Source organism: Ostrea edulis, chromosome 4 (assembly GCF_947568905.1).
Source record: "Ostrea edulis chromosome 4, xbOstEdul1.1, whole genome shotgun sequence".
In the NCBI taxonomy this organism is placed as follows: Eukaryota; Metazoa; Mollusca; class Bivalvia; order Ostreida; family Ostreidae; genus Ostrea; species Ostrea edulis.
The window spans coordinates 70,279,291-70,296,730 of NC_079167.1; the positions used below are offsets into that span (position 1 = coordinate 70,279,291).

The 17,440-nt window shown below is 34.3% G+C and overlaps 2 protein-coding genes across 23 annotated transcripts in view; one reads left to right on the forward strand and one right to left on the reverse strand.

The window, feature by feature from the left end:
- The window catches only part of LOC125670402 (phosphoinositide 3-kinase adapter protein 1-like), a 41,238-nt gene extending 39,870 nt beyond the window's left edge, over positions 1-1,368 (forward strand). For all 9 annotated transcript variants that reach the window (XM_048905533.2, XM_048905534.2, XM_056163644.1 and 6 more), the window contains one exon: positions 975-1,368. In XM_048905533.2, the coding sequence (XP_048761490.2) occupies positions 975-1,082 (108 nt within the window). In that variant the 3' untranslated portion in view covers positions 1,083-1,368. The remainder of the gene's footprint in view (positions 1-974) is intronic.
- A 7,583-nt stretch (positions 1,369-8,951) lies between these two features.
- Positions 8,952-17,440, reverse strand: part of LOC125668113 (E3 ubiquitin-protein ligase MGRN1-like) — a 40,255-nt gene continuing 31,766 nt past the window's right edge. For 9 of the 14 annotated variants that reach the window (XM_056163648.1, XM_056163647.1, XM_048901897.2 and 6 more), the window contains 3 exons: positions 15,863-15,956; positions 13,072-13,252; positions 8,952-10,816 (listed from right to left, as the gene is read on the reverse strand). In XM_056163648.1, coding sequence (XP_056019623.1) covers positions 10,554-10,816; positions 13,072-13,252; positions 15,863-15,956 — 538 coding nt within the window. In that variant the 3' untranslated portion in view covers positions 8,952-10,553. Of the gene's footprint in view, positions 10,817-12,615; positions 12,666-12,917; positions 12,940-13,071; positions 13,253-15,862; positions 15,957-17,440 lie in introns of all 14 variants that reach the window. The other 5 variants (XM_056163651.1, XM_056163650.1, XM_056163649.1 and 2 more) reach the window with 2 other exon arrangements.

Sequence of the window (17,440 nt, forward strand, 5' to 3'; positions counted from 1 at the left end):
CTGCTTCTGGCAGACATCACAACTGATGAGATAGGTGCAGTTATCGGTTTTGCAGGAAAAGTTTCCCAATATTTATAGGTGGAATGTTTTTGTATATATACGAAAATGCGTACATGTACATGTTTGTAAAATTAAAGGTTTTCTCTATACATGTCATTATTTCTTTGAGAACTAGTCTAAATTCTGATAACAAGTATTGGTCTATTTAAACATGACAATATCAATGGCGTGAAATGTAATATTTTGATTAAAACATGGGATTTTGTTAGACACTTGTATATGGACTTGTACTTACATGTCTTATATATCATTATGCATTCATCTAGGCGTGGTTATGTAAGTCATATACTTGAGTACAAGATATCGTGCATGATACAGTGTAATGAATGTAAGAGAAACTTTATGAAATTGTAATCACTATACTAGTATGGGGAATTTATGATATATCCAATAAATAGCTTTGAATAGTTACATGTATATAACCAGATCTGAAAAATGCCTCTAAAATATGTTTGCATTGGCATGAATTCAAATTTAAGTATATTTATTGTTAAAGAAACAATGATTTGGATTCATTAATCATGTTAATTAAATACGGAAGACCGTTATCTCTGCAGTTTTTCGCATCTGTGTTTAATTAAATTACAGGCGTTTATAAATGTTCATTTTCCTAGCCTGAAGATTAACAATTTTATTTTCCTAAACAATATAGTTTTAAAAACAATATTTTCGTTATAATTTGCAATTAATTTCATGGTGTTTTTTTTTTTTTTGTTTTTTGTTTTATTAATGACTAAATTGAGTAAGATTCATACTGCTCCTTTATCACTGCAATTTATGCAGTTTATAAAAAGTCTTTCATTGAAGAGTCATAAATAAATATGAAAATAAAACGTGCACGGATGGATACTTACATGATGTATTTTGGTGTACTTTCATTTTTTACAACATATGACATTCTTGCTCTATTTCAGTCCATGGAAAAGCGGTTGTCCTACAAAGACCACTACCTCCAACAGTCCATAAGTGTGGATCAGGAGGGCCCCCCTCCTATCCCTCCCAGGTTAACGAAACCTAAATGACGAACCCTATCCGCTCCGTGAAGTGTCTACATCAGTGAGATGGACTTCGTAGATATATAGAGATTTTATGTAGAAAATGGAAGATTACGTAGAAACGTGATTATTGACAGCAGCTTATAAAACTGAAGAAGTTATGACTACGTCAGTATTTAAATTCTGTGTGTACATATTCCTTTTCGTTTGGTATCTGTGATAGAAACATTGAAATCAAGTAAATGTTTATTTCCTTTCTATTGTGTTATATAAGTATATATTTTTTAAAATTATTAAATACAATATCATTGTAGTTTTTTAAAAATCATTGCATACAGGCTCCGTGACAAAAAGACGGACTTGCTTATTTCCTTTGTAAATAAAGTGTTATTTTTGTGCATGGCAGAGTGTTCGCTTCGTAACCGGGAGGTCGTGAGTTCTAGCCCCGCTCGTGTCATGGCCGCGTCACAGTAATTGTTCCTTCACCAAACGCTCGCGAGAATCATGGGTCTTTCGGATATGACCTTTAAAACGGAGGTCCAATGTCGTGGCAGGGGTTGGCACGCTAAAGAACCATCACTGCTACGGCCCTAAGCGCTAAGTATAAGTCTAAATTTGTGGTACTTCACCTACAGCTGGTGATGTCTCAGTATGAGTGAAAAATTATCGACGAGACGTAAAAATAAATAAACAATCAATTAATCATGCTCCCAGAAAAAAAAAAGTCGGGGTAGCATATGGTCGCTGTTTGTCCATCCGAGCTCGTATCTCCTAAACCTTTCATCAGAAATTTATCACAAAGTTTTCTTTGAGACAAGGACTTTTGGACCAAGCTCTCTGAAGGTCTTTTTGAAAGAGCATATATAAAAGTTCCTTAATTCAACAGTTTTTCAACATGTATAGTGTATTAATAATAGAAATAAGTAATAGGCAAATGACGTTTGGACAAAGGTGACTCATGGTTATTTTGTTTAAGGTCAATATCGCACAAAACATACACGTTGTATATGAAAAAAAATCATTTCAACAATCTTTCAACCGTTATTCATCAATGTACGAATGACTCTCGAACCAAGGTCATTTTACAAAGGTCAAGATCATTCAGAACGTATGCCTTATGTATGAAAAAACCCCACATCATTTCAACAATATTTCAAGTTTTTCATCATCGTGCTTTGTCGTTTGGACAGAAGTCACTCATGGTTATTTTGAAGAGAATATTTGTTTTTCAAGTAGAAACATGTCTAAGCTGTACATAGCGACATGAAGATTTGCATAGGCCTATATATCTCTATCAAGTCATTCATCATATGAAGTACTAGTAGTACATTGGTTACATGTACTTCGGGGAACATCCACCTGTTTTCATCCCGTGTGGATCCGCGTTAGAATAGATCCTTAAGCAGTATCCCTTGCTTGTCGTAAGAAGCGACTAAATGGGGCGGTCCGTCGAATGAAACTGCAAAAATCGAGGCCCTGTGTCCCAGCAGGTGTGGCACGATAAAGATTCCTCCCTGTTCAAAGGGCGTAAGCGCCGAGCATAGGCCTAAATTTTGCAGCCATTCACCGACAATGGTGAACTGGCTGAAGCTGATAGTAAATTTCCAGACATGAATTATGAAGGACTGCTCCGAGAATCGGTGAAGGCGTCAGTCCAAATATTCAGTCAAGCCGAATCTCAGCCGAGATTAGCACTTAGGTGACACTGCTGTTCGCTTCAAATAACTTAGTTGAGTATTAAACCAATTCTGTTTTACTCATAATGCTACTGTTTTAAAAGTTCAGTTTATTAGCACAAAACCATACGGTTTACAGGCATGTAATAAGTACACCACACGCATTTAGAAAAAGTAATAACATTCATCTATTACATAAGACGTTCACATCAATATACACATATGATAATACTGGGAGTACATTGGTGTACACAACACACATTATACCATAAGTTTACTAACATAAGCATAATTGCATATATAATGAACATACATTTTATATCATGATTATATGCGCTATGAGCACTCGTGTGTTATTATACATTATCTCTATGGGCAGTAGCTTTTTGAAGAAAGATACAAAGATTGTGAAGTTGTTTTCTGTTTCTAAGGCTGAGTAACTGAACAAGCTTAAAGGTAGATGACCTTGTCCAATAATATTTTAGCCGAGTTGCGAGAAGGATGGGTGTCCAATTGGGCAGGCGGGCGGCGTCCACAATTAGCTTGTCTGGTCTCTAACTTTCATACTTTTTGGTGCATCTTTGTGAGACTTACATAACATGATCACATCCAAAAGAGGAAGGTTCCTATTTATTTTTAGGTCAAAAGGTCGAGGTCACTTTGTCACCAAAGGCCATAGATTTGAGCTTGTCCGGTCTCTAACTTTCATACTACTTGGTGCGTCTTTGTCAGACTTGCATATTTTGATCACATCCAAAAGAGGAAAGTTCCTATTTATTTTGAGGTCAAAAGGTCAATGTCTCTTTTTCAATATATACTGTAGATTTAAGCTCGCCTCTAACTTTTATACATGTACTTGCTGGTGCATGTTTATCAGATTTTAAATCCTGATGACATTCAAGATTCATATTGCTTTTGAAATCCAAAGGTCAAGGTTATTATCACACTAAATACCTATTGCGGCCATTCAAATCTTCATACTTATAAACTATATTAAATACGTGCATGTTTTTACTTCGTGAATGCAAGCGTGCATAATTTTCCAAACTGCAACTCGGCCATACGCATCTTTGATGCGTTTTAGCGATTTTTGATACTTTAACCTTGTTAATAACTTTTGAACAGTGAGTGCTAGAGCTTTGATATTTGACATGAGTATTCCTTGTGGGAGTTTTTAATGTATATACTACGCCAATGATTATACGGTGGACATTCCTAAATAAACTGATATTCATCTTCGATTTTGTTTAGATCACATAAATTGCGAATACGTTGAGCGCATTCTGTTTGACTGTAACGGCCTTGCTCTATAGCCAATTTATGTGAAGATAGCCTATATTTCGAAAGATAGTGAATAAGGGTTTCCGGGATGCATTTCCTTAAGGTAATACTGTATATTGAATGTATCCAATAAGTACTTGTAAATAAAACTTTTAGAAGAGTTTTCAAAGGAAGAGTTTCTTTCTTGGATAAATATATCTGTCAGTCTTTGATTTGCCATAGCAAAAAGTTTTGGGGGCTGCTTGTTAACACTTTGTGAATACCAGACATTGTTGAAACCAAAAGAGCATAACATATCCTTCACATTTGACACCCATGAATTATGATATTTCATCATATAAATTTTTCAATATACAATTCTGAGTACTTATGATTTTGACCCAATACTTCATTATACGTAATTTTCTATGTATTATCAAAGGTACACTGCCCAATTCTGTTTAAGTCATATAATTTGAAGTGGAGTTCTTAACTTTCAATATCAATTTACAAAACCGAGTGTGAACTTTCTCAATGTCCTTTCCTATATTGAAACCCCATATTGCTGCTCCATAATTGAGAACACATGCAACATAAGTATCAAAGACTTATAACTTTGTATATTCAAAAAGTTATACCACCGTAAAATGGCTGAAATATTGTCAAAACGGCGTAAAACCTCAATCAATCAATCTAAAAGTTATCTTTACATGTTTTTAGTATACCAAACATATACTTGCTACCCTGTTGAGCTAATATTTTTTTTTGCGTTAGAGCAAAGTTACGATTGAAATTAAGAGTCACGCCTGAATGATTAAAACTATTGGCAATTTCAATTGTTTCCATATCATAAAACCAATTATCACTGCGAGGTAAGTTTATACCTTTTGTAAATACAAAAATCTTCCGTTTTCGCAACATTGATCTCAATATCCCATCTGTCACAGTAAGCATGCAATTTATCTAATATACCCCGAAAACCTTCCTTTGACTCTGCCATTAAAACCGTGTCGTCAGCATACATAAAAAGAAACAATGCTAGATCTCTCAGTCGGGTTGGTTCACATGTGCTTGAAATAAGCTCATCTTCAAAATCATTGATGTAGAAAGAAAATAGGAAAGGAGACAATGTTCCCCCTTGTATTACACCATTTGTAGAAAAGAAGAAATCAGAGAAATCAGACTTAAACCTAACACATGACTTGACTTCACTGTAAAGTTGTCGAATATTAAACATTCAGAAGTTTTCCTGTGACGCCACTTTTGTTTAATTTGTAGAACAACTTGTTCCTGTTAACTCTATCAAATGCCTTTTTGTAATCTACAAAGCAACAGTGTGGTTTCTGTCCCTTGCTAAGGTAATGGGAAAATAGTCCATGCAAAGCAAAAATAGCATCAGTTGTACCAAACTCTGGTTTAAAACAGTAAACCAAATTGTGCGTCAGATACAATATAATTTTCCGAAGACCAATCCATCAATCTTTTATTTAAATCTGTAGTAAAAATCCGTCTAATTATAACATTGTAAATTACATAAAATAAACTAATGGTAACTTTCATGGCACAATATTTTATCTCCCGAAATGGAAGAATTCCTATAGGTTTATTATTATTATTTTTTTTTAGATTAGCGTCAATTTAGCTATGTACAAATACTATAGGTATATAGAGATACTATGTATCGGTAATGTGATAAAATAGACTAAAGTAACTCTTCAATTTTAGGAGATAAAATACTGTACCATGGAAGTCTTTATTTGAACAGAAAATTTAGTGACTTTTCATTTTGGGATTTTCATACCTAAACCTAAACGGTAAGCAATGCAAAATTAATAGTGATAGAGAGATAGTTTAACAGTAAAATCGTTTATTTGAGACAAACAGCAGTGCCACCTAAGTGCACATTAATTGCTAGAACCTACCGAAGCTGACAGTAAATTTCCAGACATGAATTATATGAAGGACTCTCCGAGATTCGGTGAAGGCGTCAGTCCATATATTCAGCCGAGCCGAATCTTAGCCGATATTACTGTAAGATAGTAATTGCTCCTTCGGCATTTAGAAGTGAGAGTCTTTTTAATATGAAATTGAGAAAGGGGCCCCGTGTCGCGGCATGCGTTAACACGTTTAAGAACTCTCACTAATGCGGTCCTGGGTGCTAAACGTAGGTCTAAAGTTGTGGTACTTCACCTACAGCTGGTGACGTCTCAATGAGTGAAAATTTCTTGACGGGACGTAAAACAACAAACGAAGCAATGATTGGGTGTATATGATGAGGAAAACTGATCTTTTATGTTCTCCAGATTATATACCATGTATCAATCCGATTAAAATTATACTGTATTAAAAAAAAAGGACTTTTCAGTAAATTCGCTCGCCTCAGGGGTGATTTGTTTTGTCTTGGTACAAAATGAATCTCACGGGAAAGAATTTTAAGAAAAACAAAAGATAAATTTAATAGTGAGACATACACTCTTTCAATAAGACGTGGGAAACGATACTCCAATCTAGCCAAGGAGGAAGGCCAGTGTTGGCGTGCATGAAGTTTGAAAATGACGGTCTCCCTAACGCGCAATCTCTACCCAGAGTTATCGTTCCTTACACTCCCTTACACCTCTGTAAACGTCTCAAGGGTTTTACAAGATTTTTGTAAAATGGCACGTATGCTCAAATAAAGTATAGTTTTGACTTCAGTTACAAAAATATACGTAAATAAATAAATATTGAGCAGATGTCAAGTCTATTTGTGACACAAGAAGCATTGATTTGGGTTGAAACGTGGATAATGGGTAGTTCTATTGCACCAGGCCTATAGATAGGTACATGAAGAATATATAGTAATGGAAAAAAATATACAAATAGTTGCTTGTCCTACATTTTTCAGATATTTTATAAAATAGTTCTTAGTTTTATTAGCCGTAAAAAAAAAAGTGGATTTACATGTGGAATAACATTGCTTATTTTGAGACGTTAACAGAGCTGTAAATGAAAGCAAGGGACGACAACTCTGGGTAGAGATTGCCTAACGCGAAGAAAAGGCGTAAGGAAACCCGGGGCGACGTAGGAGGCCCCTAAGGCTATCATTCCCCAGCCTCCGTTTGGGATTATAGGCAGCGGAAAGGGTAAAAAGACGTTAATGCAAAACGAACAATAAATTTTCATAAACATACTGAAATACAAAACAAACTAGCTTGAAATAAAATCAACAGACTCCGTTGTATAACCATGTAATCAGACCATCAACTGAATTGACGCAAAAAGGCGTGAAAAAAAGACAAGATATCTGAATTAAAGCTGCATGGCGCGGAAGTCTACATGATCATTATAGTTGTACATAATTTGATACGCAATTCCCGCGAATGTACTTGGAACGTATTGTGCCACAACATATTCCAAAAGTGGTGTTAATGTGGATTCTAAAAAAATCCACAGAACTTTTAGTATACTAAATCACAAAACTTTTCTCGAATCAACATCATTTAACGTATGACTTTTTAACATTTTACACGAATGATCCTCACGATAAATTAAAGACTTGACTTTTTGACATCACAGACAGTTGCTTCGTCAATAAAAAAAAAAGCAAAAGGGAAATATTCATATTATAGATTTAATGATCAGTCATTCAAAACTGTACTTTGTTAAACACCACTTTGATTCTACGCACAAGTACTCTAAAGTTGATATTAAAAAGATGCCGGAGTTCCTCATTGAGATAATCTTCAGTCTTTGGTGTCTGTTGAAATTCCTATGGGCACGAATTATGCTCCTTTATTAATTGACATGTTTTCATATTTTTATGAGGCAAAATTAATTCATTAGCGTCTGCATGAGAAAAAAACAACTTTTACTGTGACCATCGAACTTGACATACCGACGACGCATTATCTATTATTATTCATATGTGGATACAATATATCCGGATGAACTCGAAATAAAAGACACCAGTGTCTTCCACATCTGCTTTGTTTTTGAATATTTTATTGAACACAGATAATTAAAACGGTAGACTGAAAACTCAACTTTATGACAAACGGGATGACTTCACCTTCTCATCGTCAACCTTCCATATTTACCCATCAATATTTCATTATCATCTGCATATATAGTGTTTACAGTTTATGTCTCTCAACTAATTCAATACACAACTTGTTTTGCACATGATCAGTTTTTAAATCGAGGCAGGCTACTGACAAACAAGCTGATGTTCCTACAGCTTCAACAGTCTCAGGTAAAGTCAGCATTCACAAATTCCATGGTCGTTATAACGATTTAGTTTGCCAATACAAACTGCCATTGGGTCAAATGCTGTCCGACGTGTTTCATACCAATTGTTAGGCCATTCTTTACATACTGATCATCATTTTGACTGTGGATTACTTCCGTTTACCCGATTCCGATATAAGGCTTACAGCGGGTGTAACCGGTCAACAGGGGATGCTTACTCCTCTCAGGCACCTGATCCTACCTCCGTTACATCTAGGGGTCCATGATTGCCCAACTCTTTAATTTTGTAATCCATGTGAGAGTTATGAGATTGATCACTGTTATCTTCACCTTTTCATTGTTCTGATATTCAGCGAGTGCATTCCTTGTAAACAAACTACCATTTTCCTTTAGTGCAATGCTTAAACAGCAACATAATGTTGATCTTTACCCCACTAACAAAAAACATAAATATTGCTTCTGAACTGCATAAGAACTTCAATTAACATGGTATGTACATATATATTGGAATTGGCCATCACGGGCTGTGCTGTTATCAAGGACATTTTTGTGTTCCTCATTGGTCTCACTTTAAGACCATCCCCACTAACAATGAACCATTGATGTCCATGAGTCAGTATTTCATTGGTTTCCCTTTAAGACCACCCCCACTAATAATGGACCTTAATAGCAATGTGTTGGTATCCACAAGTCAGTATTTCATGTGTAGGTATAAATGCAAATGGACATTGTAAAATATTTTCAGTTTTATATAACAATTCATATTCATTGCACAACAAAGTTGAGGGAATTGTAAATTTTTGTACAATCATATACAACACACAGTAATTATCCCTAACTTCTCTACTCAAAATCACATAATTCAATACAGAACTTGATAACACATCCACTGGCAAGATCACAGTCTTTAAACCTTGTGGAATAAAAAGCAAAATGAGTGAGTGTTTATCACACTGAAGCACCGAATACAGACTTGAGATTATGGTAGAGAAAAACATGGTAGCCTCAACAGAAATCAAACACAAGTTTGTGTCCGCCTCCTAGCACTGTTTTCAAATGCACAATTTAAACAATCACTATATACAATCCAACATGACTTTGCTATAAATAACAGATAAATGTGTTGTGATTCAATCGACAACATTTGCAGTGACATCACAGTGCAACACTATAAAACAACAACGATGTCACAATTCCAGTTCGACCAATTATGTTGCAGAAAGCATCTATGGTTAATCATCCATGGCTGTTCTGGTGAGTGAAAAGCACAGAGAATTATTTAAGAAATGGGATATCTAAACACAATGTATATATACGCCTAAGTACCAAATGTTTTTGAATTTTTGACATCTGTCACACTGATAATATGAACAAGTGTACATTTGTTTGCATACAATTGTCAACATAGACATCAAAATTTTAACATTCATTGCTTAAATATATAGACATTTGTCTATTTAAATCTATCAAATGCATGTTTGCATCTCTCATAAAATGTACTTACATGTCTAGATCAGACAGGACTTAAATGTTCAAATTTGAGTCACAGGCATGAATTTTCCAAACAGTTCACAAAGAGCAACACACATGTACATGTATTACTTTCTAAATGTGTGAAATGAAATTATGCTTATCAGAATATCTTTATACCACTCATTTAATTCAGAGATAGTCTAACTAATTCATTCCAGATTTTGACGATTTATCTAATTCTCATTTGGAAACCATACACACATCATTTCTTGCTTCAAAATTCTTCTTTTTTCAGGGAGGGTGAGAGAGTGGAGGGGGGGGGGGGGGGGGGGGGGGGGGTGATAGAAAAGTTTTCATCACAGCAGAAATTTTCTACAATATCACAGTCTTGTACATTAGTTGTATCTTTTTATAAAACATCAGATTCACTCCTTGAAATATGTACCATGTGTGGATCAGAAATGATGACCCTCTGAGTCATCCATTCATGGACAATAGCTTTATAGTCAGTTGGAACTTCTCTGACCACAATACCATTGACAAACACTAGTAACTAAAAATAAATATACTTTCCCACATCACAATGATAAGACATTATTAATTCAAATAAATGAATAAATATCATATATATGCTCTTGATAATAATTAGAGTGATTGAAAAATGATATTTTACAGCGAAATATTCCAATGGTACTGTACATACAACATCATGATCAGACCTGGAGTGAAGAAACCAGCTTTCACTTTCACAAGGTAGATTAAACAGAAATTTGTTTAGACAGTGAAGTATGATATTATATAACTAGTCTTTTCTGCCATTAAAGCTTTGAATAGACACTACATAAACCCTCCCCCCAATCTCTCAGTCTGTGCTTTCTGCGTTGTCTAGCAGAAGCTTCCCTGAACTGTATGTGCTTCCAAAGCTTGAGGCTTCTGTTCCGCTTGTGGAGTGCTCTGGTAATGACGCATCGCTTTGCAGACACAGTGGATGATAGCCAGAATTGTCTCTGTTCATGTCATTCATACTAAGACTCAGTCCCTTTACGTAAGTCACTCCTTGTTCTTCATAATTTGTTAAGCCTGGGTCATGTGAAACATTTGGTGTCGATTCAGATTTCACTGCCTCTATCAAAAATTAATTCAAAATATGCCAGTAAATCCTCACAACTGTCACATTATTTTGTTGTTGCCATAACAAAACACATATTTGTCCCAAATATTAGAATACTTGAAATTATATTAATGCCATGTGGCACAGTTTCCTTTTCAATAAACCTAAGAAAATGCAACACTGCATATAAGTACATGTACTTTCAGTTCTGACATTGTCATTTTTCGTATTAAAAAACAAGAACAAATCTTTTTTTAAAGGAAAATTTTTCCAGTTATATTTTCAAAATCTTGAAAGCAGAAAAGTATGCCACAAAGTGGGGTGTCGTGTGCAAAGCAAAGGAGGCATTAAAATATCAGAAAACAAATACAGGATCATAGTGCCGAGGGATGAAGATAAACGAGATCTTAGTGTGAAAAGCTGAAAATAAATGAGATTTTCAAGCTGAGATGAGTCTGAGAATGATATGATATCCCTGGGAGTGCTAAATCAAAAGTAAATAAAGGAATACATAAACAAAAGTATATATTTATATTTATTATATACTTTCAATTTCATAATCTAATTAAAATCAGATCCTAGAATACGCTCACAATCGCTACAATAGGATCTGACATAACCCCATAGGGGGTCATGTCCGCATGACCTTTTGCTTGGAATATTCATGAGAACTATAGCCAGTCAGATTGCGCCATACAGACAATGATGGCTATTTAGGTGGTTCCTGGCAATTCGTAAACAAATTGGTGTAATCTCTCTCCCACGAAGTTTATTCCACACTGTAAAATTGTATATTCTCGCATAACGAATTTTAAACTTTGGTAATAATGTCTAATCTATTCCGTTCATACAAACAACAAAACGTACGATATGAAATACACCCAAATTAAATTAATTGTGAATTCCGATTTATGCATGAATAGGGATGGGTACGATTTGAATAGTTTTCAAGATGGTTTACTTAAATAACGCGAGGAATATAACGCCAGTTGACGTAAACGGTGCACTGTGATGTCGCATCTAGCTGCGATATGTTTTCTTTCAAACCAAACAATCGCAGCCATTTTCCTTGAATTGTGAACACTGACGATTTCAAAGCCGATGCGCTGATTGGCTGACATTAAGTTCATCTGAACATGACCCCTTATTGGGTTATGTCAGATCTACTTACACAGAGTATACGGCGCGGATCTAAGAAGTCTGATTTTAATTAGATTGTCAATTTCATCTCTTCTTTTTTCTTTAAAAGTTTGCGGGCATATATCACACGATATATGCCTGGAAACATTCCGGACCGCATACATTACGTCACAATCAATACACAAGCCCGAACTACGTCATTAATGTTCCAATTTTTTCATCTTTTACTCCGTTAAACTAATAAAGAAATTGTTAAAAATGAAATTATTGTTAGTTTCTAAATGAAATTGAAAGTATATAATAAAAAGGTTATAGAGTTTGTATGGGAAAATATGACGGCCTCGTTTTTTGTCGCGGACAGACCTCGCAAGCTCGGTCCGTCTATGCGCCAAAAAACTTGGGTCGTCATATTTTCCCATACAAAGTCTATAACCTATAAATATAACGCCTTAAGTAGACCATGACAAAAACAAATGATGCGTTTAATGGAGAATACAAAATATAAGGATAAAAAATAAAAAGGATAACATTAAATCAAAAGTAAACTTGAATTTGCTATGTATGCGCTGGTGTTTCTAAAGAACTGAAATGTCAATAAATAAAACAAAATACTAAATTAAGAGATGTGTTTTCAGCTATAAACTACAACAAGAAATATGGTGTGAGTGATTACGTTCAGAAACATTGGATTCTTGATTCCTCTAAATCCAACTTTGTGATAAACTATCAATAAAGAATTGTAGATGATCAAAGTGTCCTGTGTTTCAACATAGAGAGGATTTTACACAGGAATATGTTCAACAAGAAGAATTGTATACGCAGTCACATAATGCACTGGATTTCCAAAATTTTATGTATATAAGGTACTATTTTATATCATGCCAAACATCATTCATTCAATATGCATGAAAAAAACATTTAAATACAGAGAAACACTGGAGAAAAAATTAGAGAATTTGAATATAATTATGTTACCTAGACAACAATGGATGTATAACTTCAAAAGAGAAATTTAAACTTTTCTTTCACCAAATACTCTAAGTTTTAGAATGAACATTTGTAAACCTACTTAAGAACTATTTCATTTACAAAATTAGAAAAATATCTCTCCTCTATAACCCGGACTAACCTGTTGATACATCATCATCATAGTCTGGTTCAGGTTCCGGCTCGGTTTCTGAGCTGTCCTCTCTTTCATCATCTGCCAAATTCTCTGTTGATGTCTGGCCCTGATTTAATGCAATCGGCTTCAGATCGTAGTCACTGTCTGCCTCAGATTCATACACCCTCAGAGTGGCAGGTCGCATCCCCTGGGGATATCAAATAGTATTACATAATGTCTGTTTGCCTCAGATTCATACACTCTCAAAGTGGCAGGCCGCATACCCTGGGGATATCAAATAGTATAACATAATCATACACCCTCAGAGTGGCAGGCCACATCCCCTGGGGATATCAAATAGTATAACATAATGTCTGTCTGCCTCAGATTCATACACCCTCAGAGTGGTAGGCCGCATCCCCTGGGGATATCAAATAGTATAACATAATCATACACCCTCAGAGTGGCAGGCCGCATCCCCTGGGGATATCAAATAGTATAACATAATCATACACCCTCAGAGTGGCAGGCCGCATCCCCTGGGGATATCAAATAGTATAACATAATCATACACCCTCAGAGTGGCAGGCCGCATCCCCTGGGGATATCAAATAGTATAACATAATCATACACCCTCAGAGTGGCAGGCCGCATCCCCTGGGGATATCAAATAGTATAACATAATGTCTACAAGTTAAATATAATGTCTACAAGTTAACATATTATTATACCTCATATAAAGAATCACTAGTAAAACAGAATCTGATTGGCCGAGAAGGTCATGTGACCGTCGTGTTTGCCCTGCAACAAAACATCGTGTTCCACCCCTTCGGATATCTCGTTTCACTTTTGTGTCCAGTTAAATGAACAAACCCGAGTGTTCCGAATGACGCAGACAACAACAAACACACAGCCTCGTGCATTTCCATATATATTTAACGTCAAGGTAAACAAAATTTATTGTGACGTCACAATAAGTTCGAGTCATTGTACTTTGATAGTTCGTAAGGCACAAAATATGCGGGTCTCTGATATACATTTAAATCCCTTGGTTTTGGTTGGTAGAAAAATCAAACAAGTAAATTAGCATCCATGGAGAATGGAAATACAAAAACTGGTTATCATATCACTGTAATTCGTTGTTTGTACCTCCTAATACGTTGACAGCACGGTCTTTCGGCAATCTCAGCTACATACAATGTATAGTTGAGCGGACTCCAATTTCAAATTTATTTTTGTGGTCTTGCTTTGTTTCAGTATAATAAACAATTTATTGCATGAATGTTCGGGAGATATCAATATTTATTCACCCAAGAAAATCATATTCCCCGGGGAATATGATTTTACTTAGGTGAATAAATATTGATATCTCCCTCACTATCATGCAATAAATGTATAATGTCTAAAAGTTAAACATAATGTCTACAAGTTAAACATAGCATCTACAAGTTAAACATAATGTCTACAAGTTAAACATAGTATCTACAAGTTAAACATAATGTCTACAAGTTAAATATAGTGTCTACAAGTTAAACATAGTGTCTACAAGTTAAACATAATGTCTACAAGTTTAACAAAATGTTTACATGTTAAACTTTATGTCTAAAAGTTCAACATAATGTCTGTAAGTTAATCATAATGTCTATAATTTAAACATAATGTCTATAAGTTAAACATAATGTTTACAAGTTAAATATAATTGTCAATAAGTTAAACATGTCTACATGTTAAACATAATGTCTATAAGTTAAACATAATGTCTATAAGTTAAACATAATATCTACATAATGTCCATAGCCTCAGACTCATACACCCTCCTAAAGGTGGCAGGCAGAAAATTAGAAAAAGGATATTATATTTTAAAACAGAATTGAAATGAAATGGACAAAATTAAAAAATATTGTGATTTGTCAAATTTGAACCAAGCCTGGATGGAATTATAAAAAATCAGTCATAGAAGAACATTGTAATCAGAAAACTTTGATATAAAATGGTTTACAAATCAAATGAATTTATAAAGGAAACTCATTGCTTGATGAAAAGTGCAAGGCCATACAGTTAACAGAAATAGGATTATTTTGTCATTTTGATTGGTACAGCTGTATATCTAAAATATAGCAAAATTTGGTCATTTCATTAATCTATTTTTAAAATATACACTGTATTTGTCTAATATATCTTTTTTAATTGGCATGTTTTTAAAAAAAAAAAGATTTTATCTGTAGATTTAAATAAAAAATATTAACAAATAACATTTTAGAATTTGATATTTTTTTTCTAAAAATTAGAACGTTTATCTATCAGAGTTGTTTAGGATGTTTTATTGGATATTCATATCATACACCAAATCATAGCAAAATTTGGATTGTAGAATTTCTTATGTGCAAACAAAATACTTTTTTTATCATTCTGGAAAAAAGTCATCAAAAAATTGTATAAAATAATTAAGAGCTCGCATTACTTTTTCGATGGTAAAATATTGCTTCATACAAGGTGCTTAAACAAGCCATTACATAAAATTTTAGTGTAATGAGCCTCCTTAAAACTGTCCTCCAAACCTCCGTATTAAATCGATAAACGAATAGCATTAAAGGATAAGTCAACACAGTCCAAAGTCAGACAGTGACATTGGTATGTCAGATTGTAAAAGGATGTCCTAAAACAAATTCATTCAGAGACTTTCTTTTTAACCAGTATGATTGGTATACATGAAATCAAATAGGTTAAAGTAATACATGTGGATGCACACATTCAGAAAATTTGCCAGTTTTGTGTAATCGTTTTCCAGACACATTCTGAGACTACATCACATACATACCTTGCTGTCTAAGCTATCAGTGTTGTAATCTTCCGACACAGTCACGATTTTAGAAGCATTTAATTCATCAGACATATCTTTGTCCTCTGTGTATCTGAAATTCACATGCATCTCACATTTTACATTGACAGTTTCACATTCAATAGTACAAACATCGATATCTGAAATTAAGAACCCAGATATGTATGTTCATCATAATTTTTTTAACTCAGTTTTATATTTCAAAGATATACATTAAAATGACTTATCAAATATTACAAAATCTGCTAAAATTTGTATTAAAAAACCCCCCAAAATCCTCTTTGATGCTTCCCTTCTGTGTACAGTTCCTGAAACGTTCTACTTTCCTACTTGAGCGGTGAACGCACGGTGAGCGAACGATGAACGCACATCAGAGGGGGCTTAAGAAAAATTATAAACTTATATAGAATTCTTGTCAAGTAAGACAAAATAAAATATAAGTTGTGCTTTTGCCCAACTTAAAAATATTAAAATGATAATTCGGGTGGGGGCGAGTTATTTATTAACTGAAACTGCCTCGCTCTTCGATACATTTACATGTATAAGGGTTAAATTCATAACTGAAGGCTCTTGCATTTTTCTCTCATTTAGAACTTCTCCCACTTTTTAATCTAACAATACTTGTGTTTTATAATGATAATAACAATGATTTATTCTATTCTTTGATATTGATGAGTGATCTGCAGTTTTCCTTGGATTTTCGCATAATCCTGATATTTGTACTTTATAAATTAAATTTCTGATATAATAAGAATGTTTACTTTCACTCTTATGCACTCGTTCCTTTTTCATTTCTGTCTTGCTGTGAAAATCAATCCTTTGACTTTGGTGTTCCGAATGACAGTGAATGGTGAACGCTTTCTGAACGGTGAACGCATGGTGAGCGCAAAACTGTAAACGGAGAGCGCAGGGTGAATGCACGATGAGTGAACGGAAAAATGGTAAAGTAGAACGTTTCAGTGACTATGACTGTCAGAAAGATACTGACATACACGTACGTACTAATACTCTGCAGACAGAGGAATTGAAATCAACAAGCTGTACCAACCTCAGTATTAAGTTCCAATACTTTAAATAATAAATTTCCATGTCAAACATTGAATTAATATTTGTTATAATTAAATGGTTTTGTGAAAATGTAAAGACATCAATGTTTATGATCTATTGCTACAGATTTAACATCAGCCTAATCTATCTAACAGGATCAATATATCACATACAGACGGATGGACGGACCAAAAACTATCATATGATATGCCCTTCTCTTACAGAAACTTAGCACTGCATTCATTCTCAATATTCTATTACATGTATATGATGTGCCCTTCTCTTACAGAAACTTAACACTGCATTAATTCTCAAAATCCTATTATATGATATGCCCTTCTCTTACAGAAACTTAGCACTGCATTAATTCTCAATATTCTATTATATGATATGCCCTTCTCTTACAGAAACTTAGCACTGCATTAATTCTCAAAATTCTATTACAGTGGAACCCCGTTATTACGTTTTCCATTTTGTCACGATAAAATAACGTAATACCGGGGGCAACGT